Source organism: Cygnus olor, chromosome 16 (assembly GCF_009769625.2).
Source record: "Cygnus olor isolate bCygOlo1 chromosome 16, bCygOlo1.pri.v2, whole genome shotgun sequence".
NCBI lineage: Eukaryota > Metazoa > Chordata > Aves > Anseriformes > Anatidae > Cygnus > Cygnus olor.
Genome location: NC_049184.1, coordinates 10298196 through 10323676, shown reverse-complemented (window position 1 = coordinate 10323676; position 25481 = coordinate 10298196). Strand labels below are relative to the sequence as shown.

General features: G+C 46.9%; 1 protein-coding gene and 1 long non-coding RNA gene across 2 annotated transcripts; one reads left to right on the top strand and one right to left on the bottom strand.

The window, feature by feature from the left end:
• Positions 1-247: 247 nt before the first annotated feature.
• Positions 248-13747, bottom strand: RBM38 (RNA binding motif protein 38). The gene is given in 5 exon segments (XM_040575739.1): positions 248-1687; positions 12240-12294; positions 12901-13024; positions 13474-13589; positions 13592-13747. Coding segments are annotated over 5 exon segments (645 nt in total). The 5' UTR covers positions 13641-13747; the 3' UTR covers positions 248-1386.
• Positions 13748-15529: 1782 nt separating this feature from the next.
• Positions 15530-22460, top strand: LOC121078979. The gene is made up of 3 exons (XR_005824815.1): positions 15530-16183; positions 20425-20503; positions 21945-22460. It is a non-coding gene; the product is annotated as an uncharacterized LOC121078979 (long non-coding RNA).
• The last annotated feature ends 3021 nt before the right edge of the window (positions 22461-25481 follow it).

Genomic DNA, 25481 nt, shown 5'->3' with positions numbered 1-25481 from the left:
GCAGGCTGAGTGCTAGCACCAGGGTCGTGTGGCTCCAGCACGGTGCTCCAGGATCGCAATAGCCCCCAGCGCCAGAGCCACCGGTGACTCAGGAGATGCAGAGCCACCAACAGCGCATGGGACGTGTGTCCCAGCCCCCCGGCACGTTCATGGGCCAAGGCCAGTGCAGCTGCATCAGGTCGCTTTGCTACTCCCCCCTGCACTCCAGCCACGCAAACATGGTACCGTACAGTATCCGATCCTTTTAAAAGTTAAAATAGTTTATTGCTGTTCCTTGTAGAAATGCACTAACTTACATTGTCTTTTCTCTTCCTTTATTTGGCTGTTGCATTATAGGCATAAAAGGTTCCATTTACCCATTTGTTCAATGACTTAACACCTTTTTCCTTTTGCTCCACTCATGATATTCCCCTAAGCTTTGCTGGCCAACAGCCCCAAATCTCTTTACCATAAATACTGTAAATGTCTCCATAGTTTGCAGCATTGTAACAAAAAATCTACCAAAGTAGACAAAATGTTCGGTATTCTTGGTTGTTGGTTTTTTTGCATTTTAAAAATATACCTAAATTTGAGATAATCTTAACAGAGTAACAATTACAATAAGAAAATAGTACAGTGCGTTGACTAAAGGAATATTCTGCTCTCCTTCAAGCCAATATTCCCTTTTTGCATGTTGAAGTGATTCAGCAATTACTTAGGAACTTTTACCTACATACAATAATTTAGTAAAATGAGAATTAAACAAGGCAGATACTTACTTACTACTATTCTTCTGTCTGCAATTCACAGCTCATGCGAATAAAATCGCAATAAATATTAAAAAATAGTTTTTCTTTTTCTTTTTTTCTGTAAGGCATCTCTGAGTATTACAAAGTTTTTGTACAACCAAAAAATAAGATTGCTTTTCTCCATGTTCTCCGAGTACCTCTGTACCTCAACAGTAAATAAGAAGATTGCAGGTTTGATGAGGAGGGAGGGCTGGCGGGGCAACGGGCTGGGGGCTGGAAAGAAGACCATAGGTGATGGAAGCAGACTGTGATGTGTGCAAGAATCTGTAGTTTTCCTGTGAAACATTTCAGTCACTTTAAGAACATCTTCAAGACAGTATCTGTCCAGATCCAAAAAAAACTTACCCGAAGTCCTTTTTCATGAGCACAGTCAGACTGCAAGGGTTTGGGTTTGCCCTTAACACTATAAATAGCTTAGGTATTGATATGCACCTAAATAAACGGGATAAAGGGTCAGGGTGATTTTTTTTTCCTTTTTTTTTTGTTTATTTTGTGTTGTTTTTTATTTTTTTATTTTTTGCTGTTGCTTTCGTTGTCCTAGTCGTTCTCCTTCCCTCGCAAAAGATTGTCCCAGGTGGCAGCGGCGCGGGCAGGGCGCTCACTGCATGCGGTCAGGCTGCAGCTGCTGGGGCTGGTACTGCACGAAGGCGGTGGCGGGCGCCGCCGGGTTGCTGGCGGTGATGGGGGGCTGGACCGCGCCCGTGTAGCCGTATCCCACAAAGCTGGCAGCGGGGGAGGCAGCGTAGGGGTACTGGTCGTAGGCAGCTGTGGTGTACTGGGAATAGGCTTGGCTGGCGGCGGTGTAGTCGATGTAGGGAGACGTGATGGACTGCACGGGGGTAGGGATCACCACGCTGGGCTGAATGATAGCTTGGGGGTAAACATAGTGAGGCGTGAGTCTGCGGAGGCAAAGGGAGAGGGTCAGCGAGGGGTCTGCAACCTCCAGAATATGTGCCCGCCCCCCCGCCCCGAATTCACGTGCGTCGGCCGCAGGATGGTGCTGCCCCAGCGAGGGGTGCTGCTGCGGGGCGGGCGGGGAGGCAGAACTCCCCTAGAGCCCAGGGTGGAAGCAGCACAAGGCAAAGCAGGGATGGAGAGGGTGGCCACACGCCCTGCTCTCCACTCCTCCGCTCCCCATGGTGCTCCCCCCGTGTCAGATATCTGCTGCTACCCGGGCTGCCGGACCCCAGAACCCCTCCCCAGGTGACCACAGCACACAGACACCGCTCACCATCCCGTTCCATCCCTGGCGTGCCCGGCCTGTCCCCACCGGCCTCCAGCTCCACGCCTCCCCCTCCCTGTCCCAGCCACTCCTCCCCACGTCCCATTGCCGGGAACAGGGGAGGGCCTTCCCTGCTGTTATCAGTCACCACACATTGGGGCTGGTGTTTCCATAACACGGGATGTTTAGGGCAATGCTACAGGGTGTTTGTTGTAAAACACGAGGTATTAGTTCTGGCTTTCTTTCCCCCAGTAAGGCTCAAGCATCCCAGCTCTCGCAGCCGGTGCCTCCAGCGCTGCCTTTCTGCACCTGCCCCAAGGGTGCTGCAAAGAGGAACCAAACCACGCCACTGGGGATTAAAATTGAAGCATTCTGAGGTTGATTAAGGTCAGATTGCCCACTTATCGATAGGAAATGCTAACTTTTTTTTTTTTAACCAGCAAAATGGAAGGGTGTGTTTTCCAAAGGGCCCAGGGGAAGTCAGGCCTGAAGTAAGAGCAAGAGCTGCAGGTTCAGGTCTGTCCACCCAAACTGCCACGGTCCGTGGCCCAGACAGGAGGGGTGGGCGCTGGTGCAGCTCCAGGGCATGCACACAGCGGCTGCCCTGCACCGGGAGCTCCGTGGTGCGGGGCCTGACCGCTCTGGGGCTTGCAGAGGCGGTGGCTGGCGACCACTGAAGGGCAGAGCCACGGGCACCAAAAGCGCCTGCTGTGGGCAAGGGCTCTCCGGCCGGCTGCTTGCCCGACTGCAGTAACCAAAAGCCATCCTCCAGAGAGCCTCCAACCCCCTTATTTTGGTGAACAAAAAGCCAAGGTGAAACTCTGCACAGCACTTATGCATATTCAAACATTTGGGGATTTTTGTGTGGATGCGTGCGACAGCACATTTCCAAACACGACCACTTTTAAAAGCCTCCCACAGGCTTTTCACAAGCCGCAGGCTTGTACGTGCCTGAAGTGCTTCGCGGAGCGGAGCTCAGCTGCTCGGGGAAGGATCCGCTGCCCACTCGCCCATCTGATCCCCGTCAGGAGCACGAGAGGATGCGCAGCGCTGCCTGGCCGCGGGAAGACCCAGCCAGGAGCTGGAAGCTTCTCCTGGACCCGTCACTGGCCTCCCTCGTCCTGCCCAAGTGCCTGCCCCACATCTCAGCCAGTACCCGCAGCGTCCCAGGGCCCACCTGGGGCTGCTGCCCCTGTCCAGCAGCTGTGGGCTGTTCCCATTTGCTCCCCACCCAGCACTGGATGCTAAATTTAACCTGCTCTTTGGGCAGGAGAAAGGCTTCCCGTGAACCAGTGTGCATCTGAACTGGGTTTTCTCTTGTTTTCCCCGCTCACGCTTTTTTTTTTTTTTAGGCAATTTGCATTATGAGAGAATGACTGCTATCCTCCCCCCTCACAGCAACTCTGCCTCTGAAATCAGCATCCTCGGATGAAACGAGGCCGCCCAGAGGAGCAGCACCAGGGAGGGGGCAGGATGGATGGCACGCACAAACATTAATTGTAAGGCCACCTCCAGAGGCCAGAGCCGCCCCGGCGCAGCGCACAGGGGGGGAGCTCAGAGCCCTTCAGTCCATAAATACACGGCACCCGATATCACCCTGTGACTAACAGGAACGAAGTGAGGGGACAGAATTCACTGAATCATTTTTGTCGCAGCTCTGATCCAAGTTAAGGCCGGCACGGCTGAATCAGAACAAGAGCTCACGCCCAGGCTCCGACCTCGGGCCCAGCGTCTCGCGCCGGGCCGCAGCAGCAGGGGCCCTCAGCCGAGGAGCTGGGCACAGCCCGACCCCACGCTCCCTGGGCTCCGTCATCGAGCCCTCGCCTGCGAAACGAGCAGTGCTACTGCGGAGGCTGGGCTGACAGCCTCTTGGGAGCACAGCCTGAACATCACCCTGCGGGTTGCGTGCAACCAGGGACCCTGCACGTCGGTTCTGATCTTCTGCGTATGGGTCCCCCACTGTAGTTGCATGACCTGCTCCGAAAAGACAGCAAGTCCACAACATTCTAGACCACTTTTTCGTCAGGGAGGAAGAATGCCATCGCTTCGATGCCTCTCTGAATAGAAGACACCATTAACTAAGACGACAATAAGTATTCTTGCACTCCGTTTCCAGAAAACCCCCCAGCCCGATGCACACACAGGCACGTGTCTCACACCACCATTTGCCGCACTGAAAACACACCCTGCAACTCCAGGAGCTGCTCCTGTGTAAAAGCGGAGGCTCTTCTGCTCCGTGGGCTGTTAGTGTTTAGCTAGAAATTGCACTCGGGATATGACGCGGTTTGGACTTCTGGATTCAGTGGCCAGATGGCAACTCATTTATCGATCAAGACAAAACAGGCAGCCCAAGGTAAGGTCGCTGATTACTTGCAGCTACTGAGAAAACAGAAGCAGCGTGGTACGATGAAGTTACTGCTGGCTATGTTTAGCATCCACAGAAGGTCTTGAAATACTTTCCCCTCCTTTACTATTTCTGAAGATCTTTCAGAAAAAAAAAATGAAAAAAAGCTCTTTTCGAGTGCTGTCTTTTCAAAAAATCAGCAAGCTCTAATCTGAATTTCTACAGAATGAGTCACATCTGTTTTAAGATGCCTTCCCTCCCTCCCTGCAGTCCTCCTCCGGCTCCCACAGCGGGCCCTGCAAGCCAGAAGAGAACTTCACCTCCATACACAACGTGATTAGAAAACGGCCCCCAGCCATGGCAGGAGCTGGTTCTGCTGAGGTGGGGACAACTGCAGTCCTCTGACAAGAGGGGCACGGCACCACGCAAACACTCGGGAAACAAGGAGGGGCACAGGGCTCTTGGCAGCCTCACAGAGATCAGCACACAAATGCCACCACCACGACCAGCCCTTTATTCCCTGAAGAATAAAAGAAACAGAGCCCTTTGTGTCTGCCAACGAAGGCACAAACTGCAGCGTTTGAACCCCGGGAATTTGGCCTCCGTTTCCACCAGCACCGACCCGTCAGCTGCTGCAGGGACACCCACACGGCCACCACACGTGACGGCAGGACAGACGGATGTGTCGGAGCCCTCCGGACACACGGTACCAGCCAAGATGCCATGGGAGGCGATGCCGGGCTTCGTCTGGTGGGTGGTACAGCAGGATGAGCCGAGCACAGCCACAGCTGCGCACGACAGCGACACAAAACCGCCTGTGGTGAAGTGACACCTCCAACCACAGCCGGGGTGACAGGTTTGCAGAGAGGTATTCTGAAGCGGGGTCAGGAGTGTAAGTGCCTCAGACAGAAGTTGCTCTGGGAAATACCCCAGCACCGCCACGGAGAGCAGCAGCACTCCAGGAGCTCTCAGCTTCCGTTACCAGTGCTGCAACACCACCTCGGTGTCAGTGATGTGCAGACACAGCCGCATCCTGCCACAACTCGTGCCCCGGGAACATCATTCCTGAAGGACAACCCCAAGCCCTCGAGGAGCTGCCTGGGCACTTTAAGCCTGGGTGGAGCGTGGCGGTTGGGCAATACCTACAGCCACAAACGCCAGGCTGTAGAAACAGAGAAACTCAAGTCCTGCTCTCAAATCCAAGCACGATGCAGCGGCCAGGTCAGGCCGCGTCTGCCAACAAGGACTCCTGCTCGGAGGGGCCCCTGCGGGGTTTATTCACCAACGTGTGAATAAGCACAGCGCGGTGCACACCAGGGCATTCATTCTGCGCCGACCACTCCACAATCCATCAGCAGTTACTGACGGGGGCTGGGCTTCATCCACTGACATGACAAACCTCTGAATCCTGAAATGTCCCTATTAAAGCTGATTAAAGCATGCATTGAAATGTCAATGGGTTCTGCCTCATCAGCCAGCTATCTCAGCCAGCTTGAAAAAGGACAAGGATGAACCCTGCAGCTCCACGGTCCAATATTTACGCTCGCCTACTATATTATGACACAAACACAAAATAACATCAAAAAAAAACCCACAAATTTCTGCTCATCCTCTAACTAATTTGCCTGCCTTCTGCTCTTCCTCCTCTCGCCCTTTGGAAGATTTACACAGCAGCCCAGGCAAACAGGTACATGGTACACGACTGGGTTTCCTGCTTCCCTGCTGGGCCAAGGACTTCAGCGTACGGGGGGACAATGACCAAGGAACAACCTGCCATAACAGCCTGTCCCAGGTTGGAATCAGTACAAGAGAAAACATGGGTATATAAGAGGATTCAACGATAACTTCTACCAGTTGCTGAGCCTACAAAAATCATTGCCTGAGAAATACAAACGCCAACTTAGAGTACAAAAGCTATCCATGATTTCAATCTAATTTCATTTTGGCAGGAGAGAAAAAACGTAGGGCACAGGAAGCACTGCGGTAGCTGCGAATCTAACGCAGCCCAGCAATGCCATCGCTTCACAGCGTGAGCATAGCTCGACTTCATTGACGCAACAAACTAATGGAGGTGGATCCCACAGAAACAAATAAAAGGAAATGCCATCTACACCTTCCCCCAAGAAGCACAGCCAGTGTAGAGGTGGGGAAAAGGAAAAAAAAAAAAAAAAGAGGTTGCCTATCAAAGATGAGAGTGCATCTCCTCAAAGATCTAAACTTTTTTCTTAATTCAACCAAGAGCCTGAGATCAACATCCTGAGCTGGCCACCAGTTATCCAGGCTCACAATTTACAGCTTTATCCTCTGCATCTTGCTCCCCCACACCCAAAGGAAAAAAAAAAGGAAATAAAATAATAATAATCCCAACAAAGGCATGTTGGGCCAGACCAAAAATAGGCTGGAGAAACATGCTGAAAAACGCTCAGGTAGCAGAGCTGGAGATAACATCTGCCTGAAACAAGAGCCATCTGGCACCAAGGAAAAAGCCACATGGAAGTTTTACCCACAACTAGTCATCTATCCAGAGGGGTAAAAAGCCCTCCCCTTTCCAGTTATCAGCACAGCCAAAACAGACATGACTGCCAGACGAAATGGAAAGTGTCTCACAACCAATACACCGTAGCAGCCTGAGTCCTTCAGCATCAACGTGAGAATCCCAGGAGGACGCTAGATTCATCCTGCCCATGCAGGAGGAAAACAAGAGGCTTTCAGAGATTAATTCCCAGTAATTTCACCTTTAACTAAGCTTTCCCATTTCCTTCTGCAATTTGGAGGAAACCAAAGGCTGCAGAAACACCTTTAAAAACTTCCCAAGTACCTGACAAGTTTTGGTATAACAACATACATAAAGTTGTCTACTTTATCTGACTCAATTTTTTTAACAGACTTTTCTTTACACATGATTCTTCCGCTGATTTTTAAATTAAAATCATCAATACATCTGATTTACCAAAAAACTATTTCTTGGATCATTGGTATTTTGAAAGCAGAATGCTTTAACCACGGAAGATAGTTGAAATAGTTTTCTTTTATCAGAAACGGGTAACTGATAAAATAAGTGGTTCTCAGCCAAGGAAAGAAATTCAATTTTAAGAATTTCAGGGATCTCTACTGCCAGCAGTGCCTCTGTTGATCTAGAGGACCCAGGCACCCCTCTCCACCACCTCCATCCAGCAAAGCAGGAGCAGCCAGGGGTGCGTGCCAGTGGCACGGGAGAGCCGACACGCACAGGGAAAAGGGCAGGGCAGCGTGGTCCTGTCTGCAGGATGGATGAGACCGAGAAACAGGATACTCGGTTTAACTCTGAGAGTCCAAGACTTTTCATCTTTTGCAATCATAGAGTACTATTTAGCCTGGTATGTAGCCTGCTCCCATCTGCGGGGAACAAGTCTTCACGTAAGTCATATTTAGAAGTGACCCAGTGTCCTTGCCACCGAATTATCAGCACAACTGTCTGAGTTCCCTCTCTGGTGTCCCCAGCTCAGAGGCAGGCTGCTCAGAGCTGCATTTATCATTCAATTACTGGGCACGCGTTTAATACTACCAAAGTTAGGGACCAGCGTGCCAGCAGCTGCGCAAAAGAAAGATGAGATCAAGTACAGGCTGGACTGCTCTGAAAATTCAGGCGCGTGCACGGATCTGCCGCTGGGATTAAAGCGGCACCAGAACGGGAGCACCTTACATCTGCTGCTCCCCGGCTCCCTGCAGCCAGGGGAAAAGGACCTGGGTCGCTGCTCTGCAGAGGGCAAAGAGCAAATCCACTGAATGCCGTGGGACCACACCGAGGAGAAGCACTTCTCCTCGTGATTTCCTTTTACGTTGTTCTATAGGATGATACAAGACGTGGACACGAGCAAATTGTACCCAGAACCACAGTACCAAGCCCTTGGGTGCAATACCAGCGCTGCAACCTCGAAGTAAAATGACCAAGAAAACAACTGCAAAGCCGTTGGATCTGTTTTATAAATACACGTCTATTCTTAAAAACTAAAAAGCTCTCTCTGACTTGCAAGCGTTCGGTCTGAATAGCAGCGAGCATGCCTGAGAACTAGCAGCTGAAGCCATTTGGAAAATGGATTTGAATGTTACTTAGGAAATCCCCCCCCCGAAAGCTTTCATGTTATTGCACACGACAAACAACAGGTGCCGGGTGAGCCATCCCCATGGGAGCCGCTTGTGACCGGCGGAGCGCCCGGGTCCTGCAGCAAGCCAGCTTTTTGATAAGTGGTGAAATAGGAAGTGGAGCACGGGGGATGCCAGCTGACAGAGACCGAGCAGAGCAAGGACAGCTGCGCCTTTCTATAAGCATAACCACAGAAAAGATTAAAGTTTGTTTCCTTTTATTTTTAAACCCAATAGAGAAGTTTTAAGGATAAACAGCTGCAAGGGAGGGTGTGGCTGACACAAAGAGGGACTTTCTTCACTTCCTAGCTGCAGCACCATCAGTACATAAAATGTTAAACTCAGAGAGATTTAACCACTTCCAATGCTGCCTGACACCAAACACAGGCTGAAATAAGCAGCTACAGGCCGGGAGGTGGGGTCTCAGGAGCAACGACAGCCCATGTGCAGATATGGAAAGAGCTGGATCCTGCTGCAAGGACAGCGATAGTTTCCAAGAGCTCAGTCACTTACTCAGCCACGGGTAGATCTCCCACACAGATAGCTCCTTCGCTGAGGCACAGCCACAGGAATGCATCTCCCATGCACTGCCTGCATCCAGAGCTGAAAGCATGGCTGGGGGGGAGAAGAATCAGGGAATCCCCCGTTCCCTGCCCGGGCTCACGCCTGCTTTGGGTGCCAGGGGCCCAGAAGAGAAGACCACGAGGGGTGCACAAAGCAGCTCTGCGGCACCACCACGAACTCCTGGCCAAGTGGTCTACATAGGTGCTCCTCGCAGCTTGCAAGAAGTTTGATGTTTCTCCAAACTTCTTTAAAGGGACACTGCTGCAGTAAGAGACAGCTCCATTTGCAGAGTCTCTCCTCCTCTAGTCTCATAAATACAACGCTACGCCGGCCAGCAACTGCAGGCAAATGCTGTGGCATTCCCACCTGCCTCCAAGCAAAGCGCAACCTGTAAGCTACAGACTGAGCCCGCAGGCCTGATGTTGCTTCCCTTAACCCAGAAGCCAGATCTCCGAGTCACCCTGACACAGGACACATCCTTCGCCTTGCATTACTGTTAAGATCTCCTGGTTACGACAGCCTAGAGACTGCTTTTCAAAACAGGATTTACTACCGACCTCCGTGCTGTCCTGCCGTGCATGTGCCTCCCCTGCCAGGACAGCAGGAGGAAGGAGAGAGGCTCTTCATGGTTTCTCTTTCTGTTCCGCATACCCCAGGCATATTTACAGCTGCATTTGGGTCCCTGGGCTGGGGAAGCCTTCAGTTTTATAATAATCTTCACTAATGTTTGGGTAATTTTCATAGTTTCCATTCATTTTAAGTTTCACCAAAACTTGCATTTGTGGCTTTGTAGCTCAAATGGTGACTGGCCTGGTCTTCTCTCCTTAACTGCCTAGCAGTCCGCGGTTGGTTCATTCATTTCTTCCTGTGCCAAGTCCAGCTTGCACACCATAGCACCCCGTGCCCCATAACAATCGTCTTTCAGAAACTGCGTGCCAGTGCATGTGATGCAAACACTTTGCAGAGAGAGAAGAAACTGTGGGAGGGAGAGCCCTGCGAGTCTTACGTGTGGCAACGCAGACAAGCCAGAGACCTTTATTTGGGGAAGCTCAGGATCCGCCCCACAAGGTGCACAGCAAACGGGCAACAGCAGGTTGGTCACGCTTCCCAAGTCGGCAACAGACCCTGACAAACTCCTCATCTACCCTCAAATCCCCAGAGGGCAACGGAAATTGTGGCTTCAAGGGAATGAATAGCAGAGCCTGGCACGCTCTTACTTCTGCTGGTCTCCTGACAAGACAAAGAGGGAACCGGCAGCCAAGCTCCGCTGCTTGACTGAGCACCTGATGCTTTGCTCAGAAGCCACAGAGCAGCCCCAGCCACGGTGCTCAGTTAAACGGCTCCACGTTTGCCAAACCCACATTTCTAGTGATCCTGCTCCAGCAATGTCTGAATGCAATGAAATTCGTGTTTACCGAGCTTGCAAATAATGATATATAATCCGCTCCCTCCAGTCCTCCTGGTTCCTGTCTCTTGGCAACTGGATAAATAATTTACAGTGCTCTCTGCTGTATGTGCTCACTGCAGCTCTGCTGGTTTAATGACGGAATCAATGCCGGAGAACTGGAACAGTAACTGTCTAGATCAAAAGGAACACCTAGTCAGGTTGATCCCACACTCCTCTGTACATGAAACTAAGAGTAAACTGTTCAAAAGAAAACCCACGTTTTTTCACAGCTGCAGCGCTGTGGCTGCTGGGTAGGAACAGCACATGCGGGAAGAGCAGATTATCTGCAAGGGGAGCTGGCGCGAGCTGACGCTACCTGCCAGCACTAGGGGCTTTAACCCGCCTTCACCATTTTGCTCTTTTCTGGTGGGCATGCGTGGTAACCTCGTAACATGCTGGGTTTTTATCACAACTTCTATTGTGTGCTCTTGTGCGATTTGGAAAGCCCTCTGGTGTTTGCATCTTGGAGCTGCTGCCTGCCTCTGAGGCTAGAAAAGCTGCTGTAGCTCCCATGCGAGGAGAACCGTTGAAGAGCAGCAGCTTGTCTACCTGGACTATTGTGGCTCTTGCACCAAAAAAACCCTCCTCGTTCATGACAGATTGCTCTCAAGTCTTTCCAACAGAGCCGTAACCACTTAGGAAAAATGGCATGTTGAACCGTACACAGCGCACATACACTGTGTGTGCACTATTGGGCAACAGAGTCTCTACATCCTAAACTCATTGGAAGAGATTACCCAGGCAGTTGGCAGAGGAGCGAAAGTTTCTGTTTTGTTGTTAGCTGCTCCCCCCACCCACCCCCAAAAAAAAAGAAAGAAAAGAAAAGAAAATGCTATGAACAGAGAACAGGGAATGGATGAAATATTTCTGTTGACAAAGGCAAAGATCCCATCTATTTATATTAGTCACATAAAAACCACAACAGAGCAGTTCTCAAAAGCTTTAAAAAATGCACCTACTTTCTTAATGCTCTTAGAAAATAATAATAAAAAACCCTATCAATATTCACTTTCTGAAATGTTGGAAAAAAAAAAGAACTGCATCAATCATTAAACAGTTAAATGAAGGCAGTATGACAGTCACTATTGTTCTCGTGAAGCACACTTGTCTTTTCCCGAGCAGCTGCCAGATCCTATTAGATGTATAAAAAGAGGACTTTTCTAACCGAGTAGGGATGGTATAAGCTATTGAAAACAGCAGACAAAAGCCCACTTTTGCAGACTATTCAAGCCTTGTATAACATCTGTCCAAAATCAATTTTTGACCTAATGTTATTTTCATTAAGTAACAGACTTTGTTTCCAATGCAATTTGTTTTCTAGGATAAAACTGTACCCTAAGCATTATTATGTGGGAAACGGCGGAGAGGAAGCAGAAGATCTTATTTGAGAAACATGAGAACAGAATTTGCTTAATTGTTTTGACACCTTAAGTACTGCAATAGAGAAACTATTTTCCATTTATTTGAATTCTTGTGAATTCTTGTAGCTGGCAAAGAAGAGAGCAATGCAGTGGGCTTATTATGGCTAAGATTTACTGAGGATAAAGGAGGATCTTTGGGAATTATATGAAAGCTGACAAATGCACAAAACTTCTGAAATCTTCACCAGAAATAAAGTACTCCACACATCAACAACAGCTGTTGAAACTGTCCACTCCTTACAGCTAAGGCTTTTTCATGCATTTTAAATAATGAGGAAGTTGATTCATGAATTTGATTTCAAACTGACTGTTAAGAAATGTGTCCACTTACCCAAAGGGTCTCTGAATAAAGGCTGGATGTAGCTGCTGCACACCTATGGTAAAACCTAAAAAAAAAGGGTTCAAAAAAAATGTTAATGAACGGCATCCACCATATCATTCAACTCACAATACACACACGTAACTACACCTCGGACCACACGTACATCCAGCCTGCTATGCATGTGAGCAAATTTAGAGTCCCATTTAGAAGCAGGTTAATTTTAATATGCATATGTGATATGCACAAAGGCCAGATGGGAGTTCAGATTAAAGAACAGTGCTCAAGTGCTGTTATCAGAACAGACAATGGGGATAATACCTTACTTTACACCAGGTACCGTGTGTAAAATTAAACCAAAGAGCAGAATGACGGAATGGATCTTAGCGCTAATACTGACGTAACAATGAAAGAGGAGAGCAGGAAATCAGATCAGCCGTGGAAGGAAACAGCTTTAACTCAGTTATACAAACTTTGGTGTACAATGCTAGCATAAGAGGGACGGGTAAGAAGATAGGGAAAAGAGGTAACTGGATGACAGTGTCCTCAGTCGACAAGCAAAACAAGGGGGGATAAGCACACATCTGATCAGATGAACCCAGCCCGAGTAACTCGTTTCCTCGCCTTACAAGTTATTCTAATAGCGAGAGATGGGATCTCCCGGATGCCTCACCAGTTTGAATACTCCTTGGTTTTGCTCCCAAATACGCCAGGTTCACATTTGCTTTCCTGCCATCGATGATGGGGTTGGGGTCTTTGCAGGCTCTTTCAGCTGCAGCTCTGTCTGCCATGGTCACCTGGAAGGAAGCACAGGCTCGTTTGTGGCAACGGCGCTGGGTGAAGGCTCCGGCAGCAGCAGGCACCAAGCGGGTGTGTTTATCATCTATTTTGACCCGGGAGCCAAACGCCGCTTCTCCAAACCACCCTTACACAGCGAGACTGGGGGGACCTGGCAGAAAAGCAGCTCCCCATGGCCGAGCTGCCCGGCGGGGGCTTTCACCAGCGGCCTCCCCTCTGCTCCCCGGACTTCTCCAAGTTAGCAGAGCCGGTCCCAAACCTCCCGACGGCGGAGGCTGGGACGAGGCAGGCAGCACCGGGGGGCTCGGGGCAGGGAGGTGCGGGGGTCCCGGCCCCCCCCCAGCTTTGTGCGGGCACTGCCACCCCTGTGAGGGCTCTGCCTCCCCCGGCCTCCCCTCCTGCCTCCCCGGTCCGGGCAGCGCGGCGGCGGCCGGGGCGCGGCACTTACGAAGCCGTATCCCCGGGATTTGCCCGTCTGCCGGTCGGTGATCACCACTGCCTCCTCGATGTCCCCGAAGACCTCGAAGTACTTCCTGAGGGAGGAGTCGGTGGTGTGGTAGGGCAGCCCCCGACGAAGATCTTGGTGAACGTGGTGTCCTTCTGCACGGTGTGCATGGTGCCCGGCGGCGACAAACACCCCACCGGGACCCCCACCCGGGGCCCCCCCGCTCTCCCCGAAGCGGTGACGGGGAGCTGCGGCGGCGGCGGCCTCCCGGGGCCCTAGAGCGGGCTCATGGCCGCGCTTTGTCCCGTCAGCGCGGGCGGCGCCGCGCCCTCCCGCCGGTACCGGGCAGTAGCGGCCGCCCGCCGCCGCCGCCGCCTTTGTAGGGCCGCGCCCGCCCCGCCCCGGCCCGCCCCGCCGCGCAGGGGAGCCCGGGGCGCGTAGTCCGGCAGCGGCACGGAGGGTCCCTGAGGGGAGGGGGGGGGTTAGGGGGTGTGGGGAGGGGATATGGGGTGTGGGGGGGGGATATGAGGGGGATAAGGAACCACAAGGATGTGGTCGTGGTGGGGACAAAGTGACAAAGGGGTGGTCTTCAGGAGGGAGACTAAGGTCCCTAAGTTCCCTAAGAAGGTCAGGAGGAAGAGCTGGGAGCTGAATTGTTCTAAGGAGGTCCCTAAGAAGGTTCTGAGGTTTCTGCTTGTCCCTCCCGCTCTTTAGACTGCGGTGGTTTCAGAGCAGCGAGGTGTTGGTCCCTGCAACAACAGGTTCCTCTCCTGGTCCCTCCTGGTCCCTCCAAGGCTGGCTAAGGTCCCTGTCCCTGGTCTGCCCCACTGTCTAAAGCCCGACCTGGACGTCCTGCCCAGGAGTGCAGCCCCACAGCCTGTTCCGTGCTCCCCTGTTCCTAACTGCTGGAAAAAAAAGCTGAAAAGCTACTTAGTGCCTCAAAATCCACCTTTCAGCTGTGGATTGCTCACAGCACTTTAATTCCTCTCCCCCCGGTGCTGGTTGGAGCCTGGGGTCTGGGAGGGGGTCCCAGACATCATCTCATTGCAGTTCCCATCACCCAGAAATTCATCAGCTAGAACGTCCAGAATTGCCCCAGTACCTAGGTTTATTGTGCCTTTACAGCACTATCAATTCGCAGAGAAAGAAGATTATTTTTTTTTTTTGCCATGTGATAAATGCAGAGGTAACATTTTAACAGAAAAAAAAAAAAAGCCATTGAAGTCTCTAAATCTCCATCTACTTTGGCTTCTGAACAACAGATTCAGTCTCTGCAGACATTTTTCTTCCACAGAGCCCACAGAGAAAAGCCAGTTATTTCAAGAGAAAGGAATGCATTAATGTCTGCACTCTGTAGTTATTCATTAATATTTTCTTGCACCACTTCCATAGTTCTAAACACCCTATACTTCATAAAAGAAAAAAAAAAGCCAAGGAAAACCATTAAGCTTTTCATTCCTAAAGCACCAGACTTCAAGACTAGGACATGTTTCCATTGACTACGGTGGAAGAAAGATGGAGCTGGGCCAGCAGTGCCCACATCACCGCAACATTAACACCCCTCCGAAACAGGGACGGTCACATCGGGACCTCTGGAGCCTGTGCTTTATGCAGGGATGTGTGATGTGCAACCAGCAGCTCCCCAGCCCGTCACAGCAACAAGCCCAGAATATACCTTCGGGGCAGAATACAGCCAGAGGCCTGGGCCTCTGCACCACTGAGTCACACCCCTTCTGTCTGCATGACTTCCAGCGCAAACTGCACATCAGCTGCTTCCTGGGCTGCCCAAGCTAGTGACAACCCAGTTGGCATTCATTCCCTGTCCCTTTACAGAGCTTCATTCTGCTCCACATGATGGCAAAGATTCAAATCATCCACACGGACTCCTGCTCCTCTGCAATGAAGGCAAGGTTCCCAGAGTTCTCAAAAGCTACCAAAGTATTTCAGTTCTCAATGCTTACACTCGTCAGGAGAAGAAAAACATCACATACTTTCTTCCTCTGTTCTCTTTTCCTTGTCATTGAGCCCCATCTCTCTAAAAGGAGGAATCCCAGTTCCTCTTCCTTACTAGAGATAGGAACAGAAGCTCTCTTACAGGCAGAACAGAAGAAAAAAATAGGGTAAATCCTGTTCTTAGTGAACACTTCAAGTCCCACAGTACCACTAGCATGGCTGGGGGGGGAGCATGCATTTGTTTTGCCACGCCCTGGAAAGCAGGATGGGAAATGAAATCTCCTGTCTCATGGTACAGCTATTATAAGCACAGGCTCTGATGAGCTCTTACCACAAACACAGCAGGAAAGAGAAGAGAAAATGAGTAACGGTGGCTTTACAAGAGTTTATATATATAAACTACCTCTCTCTAACAGATGTATTACACTTATGTATTTACATTTTATATAATATTTCTCCGCTCGTTCTTAGGATAAGTAGTCATCCTCCCCAAAACACCAACAGATTAAATCCAACCACTAGATCAAAACCGCAGGAGCTTGGCAGAGCTAGTTTTCTGACATCTTCCTGTGCTTTTACTCTGATGAGAAGAGTACCTGAGAAGAGCACATTTCAGGCTTCTGTGGTCAACGGGAGCTCCCACAGAGATGGATGTAATCTCAAACTATGAAGCTGCCTTGGGGAACACTGGACAACGCTTAGCATGAAGCTGAGGGGAGGCTGCAAGCAGCAAGTCATGGAAGACAGGAACCCAGATCTGGTAAGTGCCACTGTACAGCTGTATTTAGTTCTGTGTAGGTATTAAGAACTAAAACTGCACTGATCAATCAACAGGCTGAGAGAAAAATCATCTCTGGCACTGTCCTTCATTTATATGATTTGTATTGCAAACCCAGCACATCCTATTCTAATACTGATCAGGCAGATTAAATTTAAGATAATTCACATAGTTGAGAGAACTCACTGGCTTTTACTCACATTAATATATTTTACTTACGTTAATATATTCCTTGAGGCTTATGCAAAACTGATACCAAAGGCTCCTTCTGGGGACAGACTTCAGCAGGATTATCCAAGACCTGACACGGAGCAGCTGCAGATCACCAAACCAGGCACCCTGAATTCTGCTGAAACATCTTAGCAAAGGCACCGTAAGACCAAACGGGTACAGAACCACATTGAAGTGGTCCCTGTCTAAAGGAAGGAAAACAAATTATGGCCGAGGGGTGTGCACACCTGGGAGGACAAGAACAGGATTAGAAAACAGGAGAAAGAGTAGCAAATTCATTGCAGGAGTAAAGCTAGCCCTGTTCCTTCTTCGCTCCATAGTCTTTCCTGTTCTTGTCCTCCCTTAGCAGGGAGGGTAGAACAAATACCAGTGAAGCTCTGTGGTGCTCTTTTCACATACGTTTCTGCTTCTTCCTTTGGTGTCTTTGGAAGAATGTTGTGAGACATCACATCTGGCTTGAAAGCCATTGAAGAATGTCCCTCATTTCTTACAAAATTGATGGACTTTATTTTTAAAGTGGAGCAGGGCTACTGTGGAGCTCTGACCTTTTTCAGTTTCTGCTACTTGCGTAGCCAAGACTTCATTGCTGTAGGGCTGTGCCCTTGGATTTTGTCATGGATACCCGCTCACTGGTTATTGCAACAACAGTAGATGAAACATCCCTCTCAGATGCTCCACAGTTAAATAAGTTAGCTGAAGAGCAAGGAACTTTCTGTGGGAACTGTTTGGTTTGTTAGTTTTACTAATGCTCAGTCTGGATGCTGGCCACCAGCTAGGCTGTGAACAGTAGCGTACCAGGGAGATCTTGAGGGAAGCTGCATTCAGTGGCATTTGGTTTAGGTTATATCAGGAAATTCTGCATCTGGGCCCTTTGTCTGATTTCCTGCTTCGATGCCCTGAACACACCACGACCATTGCTTAACTCAGAGCTGCTGCTGAAATGAGAATTAAAAATAAAAATTCTTCCTCTTCAGGCCACTTTTAACAAAATATTTGAATAGATGATGTTCTTAATCAGTGCTCTTCGAACAGGCTTCTGCATTAGTAGGAATCTTCCAATAGGGTTTTTTTTTTTTCCTGAAATACTTCAGTACTGGGGATGCTAAGCAAGCTGTATTTCCTTTGCTGGCTACACTGGTTACATAGAGCCACTAGGTAATGTTAGGAATCAAAGTCCATTGGATGGTAAATGACTTTCAATCGCTACTGCTGGGTGCTGCCACTATTGGAGCTCCCTCTGCTCCCAGCTATAAGAACAGATGAGCTGTGACAGTAAGATTCCCCACTGGTACCACCACCATCGCTGTTTCCCACAAGTTTCCCGTCTGGGCTCAGCTACAACCCCATGGCTTGATGCTCTCTCTTCCACAAGCTTTTGCACTTAGCGTACATGTTGCAGATGATGTTCATGACTATCCTGGTGGACTGCTGACAGAGGGAAAATCATCAAGACAAGCTTACCCAGGAATAAGAGCTGGGGAGGAATGAACCACATTTGGGACCACTGATGTTTGGGTCAGCAAGGAAAAGAGCTTCCACTGGGCTCGTGGTGAAGGTGCTGCAGTGCACCTAGAGTAGTCAAACCTACACATTCATCCATACTGGTATCAGCAAACTGGTGCTGGTTATTCTGCTCTTGGGGAATGTCTCCTCCATGGTCTGTGTTTGTGCTGTTTATTGCAGGTTCCCCCCGCTCCTGGGAGCTGTGTGTATAAATGTCCCAGTCAACTAGACTGTCTAGTAGTCTATCCAACTGGTAGGCTCAGGTATCCCAAAATCTGAAGGGAAAGAGATGGAAGGAGGAAAGAAGGAAGAGAGATAGAGACCAAAAGAAAAAGTGGGGGTGTTCCTCCCTGATTTTTTATTTTTCGTAGAAAATACATTTCGTCTGAGTCAAACTGCCAAACTTACAGCTCAGACTAGTTTCAAAAAATGTTTCATTATTTACGTTTAATGTTTACTTAGGGAAAATGTTAATTGTATCTTCAATCTTTTGTTAGCATTTTAAAAACCATAAACTACATTTTAAAATGAGGAAGCAGCGATTTCATGTTCTTTAAAGGAAGGAAGCAGAAATTTTCAGGCATTTTGAAATATTTTTTCCCAAATATTTGCTGAGCTGCTATGTTAAAACTAAGTGGTATTTTCTGATTAGGAAAAAAAAAAAAAAAGAATATGCCAGAAGGTTCCTAACAATCTTTACCAGAGCTGACAGGCCCACATCCCATGCCCTTTTCATGGAATTGCACGTGACACCACAAAACAAACTGAGCAGGAACTGTCCACCCACTCCAACCACAGAATCGTTAGGATGAAGTAAAACATTCAAGAAGATGTCTCAGCTCTGCACAATTGTATGGGCACAGAAGACATTCTTAGCAGAAAAAGAAAAGTGAATTCAGAGCTGGAACACATCAACAGCACAGGCGTAGACCTCAGGTGGGCCCTTTCTATCCTGCTTCCCACAGGTGAACATGCTGGGTCTCTGCCACCTGGATTACCTCCTTAATCTGGTGGTGTTCTCTTTCCCAGATTGCTGTATTATAGATGTTAATCATACAGACTCTTCTCCCTTGCCACATCTAATAAGATAAATAATCCATATGCCCCAATATCCCCCTTCCAAGCTCTGATACTTCCGGAGGGTATTTAATGCCTGCAGAGAACCTGCCAAGTTCAGAATACTGTACACAAAAAAAGTAGATACCAGCATGAGGCCTAATTAACCTTCTTCAGAGATTTGGTTAGAAACACTTAGAGACTTGTAGTTGCCATGTTTACTCTATTCAAACACAAGGCAGAATTGGATTGAACTTCAGGCAGAATGATTCCAGCTTCTAGGTAATCTTGAATGGCCTGAAGTATGCCTTTTTCAAAAAACCATTACCACACTGCCAGGGAAGGCAGTCACAGGCCACAGAAGGTCAAAGCTCACGAGACGGTATCATCCAGCTCTTTACAGTCCAACACTTCATTCAGTCTCCTCCAGCATCATGGTCACTGATGAGGGGGAAAAACCATCAACAGCTTAACAGGCAATTGCCAGCAACATGATGTTCTTAACATTGCAACAGGACAGCGACATCAATGAACATGAGAACTGAAACACAGGGCGGGGGGACATTTCCTGCTAAATCTCATGGACTAGTTACTATATCATGGTTTTAGGTAGTGGATAAGCACACAGAGAAGAGCATAAGGTAATAAAGAGCGTACGTTACATATATTCTCAGAGAGAAAAAGGTTGATAGATCAGTTGATCCCTATTTGAAGTAAATTCAAGCTCAAGCATACGGGTTAGCATTCACCAGGAAATTCCCCTTCTTGGATAGGATTTCCATTTTGCCAGCCAGGAGCAGCAAGGCAAGTCCTACCTCAAAGGAGATTTTCATCAGCCTACAAGAATTAAAAACAACTCTATTGTTTCCGTTACCTTAAGGGCAGCTTTGACAGCACTGTCCACAAAAACAAGGAGGCCTAGTAAGAGCAAGATAGTAGCAAGCAAGTTCTCAGATGACTCTGTGACAGGAAAGTTACTAGTGGGGAACTTTTCCCTGAACCTAGCCATGTTCACAATAGTTTGGAGAGTTCAATAATCTTCTCTTTCATTTCCCCATCGCTGCTGGCAGGACCACCAAATAAAGGTGCTCAGATGATGAACTGGATGACCTAAGCCATTGTGAAAGACATGGGTCAGCATTAGAGAAGGCCTCGAATGGCAGCACGCAGCCTGTGTTTGAACAATAGCTCGATAGAAGAGAAAGGGTTCAATGGAAATGGTTTTGCTAAGCTGTTCTCTTTTAACAGACATTTCCCATCTTTCTGTGTTTTTGTGAAAAGCTATTTCAATCCAGTGAATGCACTTCTGAAATGCTGCACACTGTTTGATGTCTGACAACTTTCAACAGATGTAGAAGTTGTTCTTTACATACAGGGTACCATCGCATATATTAAACATTAACGCATAAACAACTAATTAATGATGTTGACAGCTTTAGACCACGAATGAACTTATGTAGAAGGTTTCCAAGGAAAAGAGTCAGATGTCTGCAGAAAGCAATTACCTGTCAGGTAAGTGATATCTGTTCTTCTGAGTCCGTATAAATCCCACTCAAGTGTTACATCAGGAGCAGGGCAGACAACCATCCTTCCAAAATAAATAAATAAATAAATATTGTATTTTTTAACTCTAGTTTTCATCATTTGAAATAAACATCCTTTTCTACAGCAGGTAGACAGCTAGATTCCAGTTTGAGTACTTTATTGAGTACAATAATTGTGGCCTTTTATAAGCAAAATGCATCTCCCTCTCTTGTAGATTAGATGCATTGTAGGCCAGCAGAGAAAGGACTGAGCCATTTGACAGTGGCTCAGAAAAGAGCATTTGAAATTAAACCTTTCTGGGAGAAGGCACAACTGTTATTAAATACTTTGGAAAGGCTTGAAGAAAATCTATTGAGTTTTACTTACACAGCGTTCCCAGGAAGTGAACATGATTATTCTCATCTGGTCCAGCAAACCAAAGAATGCAGCCCTATTAATGACTTGCATTTAAGAAACATTAACGGCAGGAAGCATTCTGTATCAAACTACAAAACATTTGTTAATACGCCATAAAGTAAGGAGACAGACTCAATCGACTCAGGTATTTAACCATCAGTTTTCAGCTTTTTCCTATTATTACAACAGGCTCATTATCATCTTAGTATATACACATTTCACGTATATAAAGCTGTTAAAGCCTGCAAAATATATACTGGATAGTAAAGGGTAAACATTCCCTTTTCAGAATTAAGAGCACTACCTTAATCTTTTATCTAGGCCTGCTTTTCAGCGGCACTTGATACGGGAGCTATACGAAACACTTCCTTGAATACATAAAGCCAGAGATTGAGTTACACATGATTCAAGATCTATGCCACTCGTAAGACAAAAGCTCCTATATTACCTGGCACATGCCTGCTAAATTATTGAAGTGCCTCTTCAAACTGAATATATTCACTGGATAATTAGTCAACAGAAGAAAACAGTCTCTCTTTACAAAGCCAATGTTGACAGGTATTGTATCTTTTACGCACCGTTTAAATGAAATATTTGCAGAACTGATGCAACACAAACATTTGGAATTGCTCTACCAACGTGAAACTTCCAGAGGCACATGGCCCCCTTTGTGTTACTGCCTCAACCTCCCACCGCCTTACGAGCAAATCCTCAATAGCGTGAACATTTTTTAACTGAAGCAGCGCTATCCCCATTTCAGAACCAGGTAAATGGCAGAAATAAATGGAGGTTTGCTTTGCATTTGAGGAACTAGCCTGATCCAAGTGAAATAGATACTTGTAATCCTCACTCCAGTCCTGTGCTGTGTCAGACTCTGCTGCTGCGTCAGGCAGGACTGAGCTGGGGCAATGCAGACAGCTTGCTGCCACTTTAACTCGTAGCACTTGCAGCCGCAGTATGCCAGCGTGCCACTCCTGTGCCTGCATTCTCACGAGCTTGTTTCCTGCTGCAGGTTGTTGGGAACACAGGCTACTCCACGGGTGCATGTTGCACAAGGAAAGCAACTAGCATCTGTCTGCTGAAACCGCCAGGGCCAGCCAGCTGATGTTGCTTTGTTTATTTTGACCTGGCAAGGGAAGAACAGTAGCAGTTTCCACAATTAAAATGGCTGTCCTACTGCTGGGAGCAGTGTGGTGGTCTCTCTATTGCCTATACTTAAGTTTACCTCAAAATAAGAATTAGATGGCTTTCAGCCCTGGCTTGAACATGAGCTGTAGGACAAAACAGTTCTACTAACTCTGACTCACAGCCTACGGTGTGCAAAGACGACATTCTGTCAATGCAGACTTTTCTATTTTTCTAAACTTGCCCCAGGGGCAAAATAGCTATGTGATGTAAACAAGCAATTAAAACCAAATACTGTAACTCCAGACTATTCCTCCCTTTCATTATCTCATGCATTTGACAGCTTTGAAAATGAAAATCCTAAAAATTTGAAATTCAATGTCTTTGAAGTGCACTTGTTTTTAAATAACTCATCACTGAAGCTTACCTGTTTGGTTTTACTGAAGTATTTCAATTAGCTTTTTTTTTTTTCCCTTCAAGAGAACCAGTTTAGAAAAACTAACAAACAAACAAAAAAAACCATCTTGCCAGTTTTCAACCTAGAGTCTCCTTTTATGGTCGAAGTTCATAAAATCTGGCTTAAAAAACTAAATTTATTCAAATGTTTGCAGCCAGTAATCCAGTTGATATGCTTGCTCACTCAGCTCCACCCTCACCTAATTCTCAACTCCTTAAACTTCTGGTCTCCAAACATACTATCAACACCTTTAATACTACTTAGGTTGCCAAAACTCAGGCAGCCGTACAGATGTGTCTCTTAGTAGCTAAGGGAACACCTCATAGTTTGTTCTAAAAATGTCTTAGTTTACACTTACGGAAAGGTATCACGTACACACCTGTAAAACTCAAATTGAAAAGAAAACATTGTCATCTTCTTGCATTCTGTATTTTGGGCTACCTTGATATTACAAATAATTTTGAAGTTTTTTTTTTTGGGGGGGGAGGGGGGGGTCGGTTTTGTTTTCAGCACCAGACCTAAGATTTCAAATGCATTTCAGCTAATACAGAGGCAAGAACTGTCGAAGGGGCACCATACCTCATCACCTAGCTCACATGCAGTAGCTCTGCCTTTTCTGCACAGAGAACTTCGGCGGAGCCCAGCAGGTGTGCAGCAGTTCCGGCTGCCCGCAATGCTTCTCCTGAAGCCATCAATGCTGCCACCTCCTGGCATAAACGGAGATTTACAGCAACAGGTTTAAATGACATTTAGGGCATTATATGCTTTACTGCAACTGCTGGTACAGAAAATTTTGTTAGGTAGTTGTTTTCATTCTGAGTTTATTCCATTCGCTATTTTTTGTTGCAGTACTAGTGATGAAGCGATGGTTCTCATTTGGCTGGTAAGCAGAAAAACCTCGGAGAAATGTACATGGCAGAGCACCATTAAAAACTATTCCTTCTTTTTAAGAAAGTACGAGCTATAGATCTTTCATACATTTTGCAGAACTCAGCATTTAATCACGACTAAATCCGACCAGGCATAAGCAGCAGTTTTCCTAAGATTTTGCACTTTTATCTAACACCACCCCCAACCCAAATTCACTCCTGGCCTAGGATACTAGGTTGGAGTACTCACCAACTCATCTATTGCATTTCCATCTGATACATTCTAAGTTAAGACACTCCCTGACTACTTGCAACTCTGCAAGCATGTCTTGCTTTCATTTGTCAGAGAAACTTTTTGTCAATTGCTTAATAAAGTATATTTCAGAAAACTTATACGTCAGTGGTCATGCATGTCAGTTTATGAGACTAGCAGGAGGAAGGTTAAGGTAGCTCATCTAAATATGTTTATAAAGGGTCCTGGTGAGTTTTTTGGAGCTTAAACTGAGTTGCTCTTTACTCCAAAAATAAATTTTCTGCAATGAAAACATGAACTTTTAATATTAAATTTTAAAAGTTACTTACCACTTTTTGTTAATAAATCTAGCATTCCTATGGTTGGCTTAGGGTGCACACATTAGAATCTTACATTCTTCTTCAAGATTTTTGGACATGCAACTGCCAGTGAATAGCAAGTTAATACATTTCTAGGATGTCTGTAACGTTGAATTGCAAATGAATAAGCTCTCACTTATGTTTGAGGCTTGAAGGGATACAGCTGTGTGTACTTTACACGAGAACATCACAATAATTCCAGGAAAGAGTAAATTGCCAATGCATTCTCTTAACTTATGTAATGGAAAACAAACCAGTTCAAAGTTTGAGTCTTGTCTTCCCAATTGAATATATCTGATGTGAATATATCTGATGTGCATAGCAACGTAATGGAAAATATGCTCTTCTAAAATTAGTCTGAACGATTAATGCAATGACTAAATAATTCTGAAGCCTCACTGAGAGATAAAAAGAAACTGAATCCAACAGGAGAATAAGTACTTATTAATACAAACTCTACTACCATACAAGAGACTTACCACTGCTAGCTCTGTAAGGAAAATATATTTTGGCTAAACTCAGTATCTTCTTAAGCAGGTGCAACTCCATGGGAACCACTGTAAGTGCACATGCTGAACTAGGATGAATCTATTTTCTCCTGACTTCATTCACATTATGTATTTAAAACAAAGAAACAGAATTTTTAAACAAAAGACAGATGATACATTCCATTCTTCCCTATTTACACCAGTGGGAGTTCTGCACACAGAATTTATTCCTTTTGCCATCAACAGTCGCACACACAACCTTGAGTATGCTAGCTGCTTGCTGGCATTCATTTGACTGAGAAGATTGGAAAAATGTGCTAATAGCCAAAAACTACAGCATAACAATCAAAACTGAAAAAAACAACACCCTCAACAAAAAACAAGATAGGTTTGAGCCAACAACCAGCCACTGCTGCAGCTGCTGGGAACTCTTTGCTATCTTAAAGAAAACGAATAGTCTCTGAACGTGAAAACTAAAACCACGTAAACATAGAAGTAGTAGGAAAAAAAGGCATCTTGAGAAACAAAGCCCAGAAAAGAGCATCTTTAAACAACAGCAGCATGGACTTTTCCTCAAATATACACCAACTAAGCGATGCACACTAAGCAGGAACTGATGAACACTGTAAAGAAACAAGTCTGAAGTTAAGGGGCCAGTAAGCCAGAGATTTTGAAGACAGTTATGATTCATTTGTACTAAAGACTAATTGTCAGGTGCACGGCTGTTGCGATAGAAGGAATTTGATTCATTCTCATAAAACAAAAAGCCTCTAACACTAGTCCTCTAAATTCTTTGCGGCAAAACCACAGGAATGATTTGTAATGAAACAGCAACTGGAAGCTGCATTAGATTTCCAGATAAGGCAGTTAGGGAAGAAGTACTTTACTTTTAGAAAATGTATCTGAGCTGCAGTGAAAGGACAAGAAGCTGCTTTTAGAAGCAAAGCACACTAGCTTATCCATGTGATTATAATAGAACTATTCAATATAAGAAAACG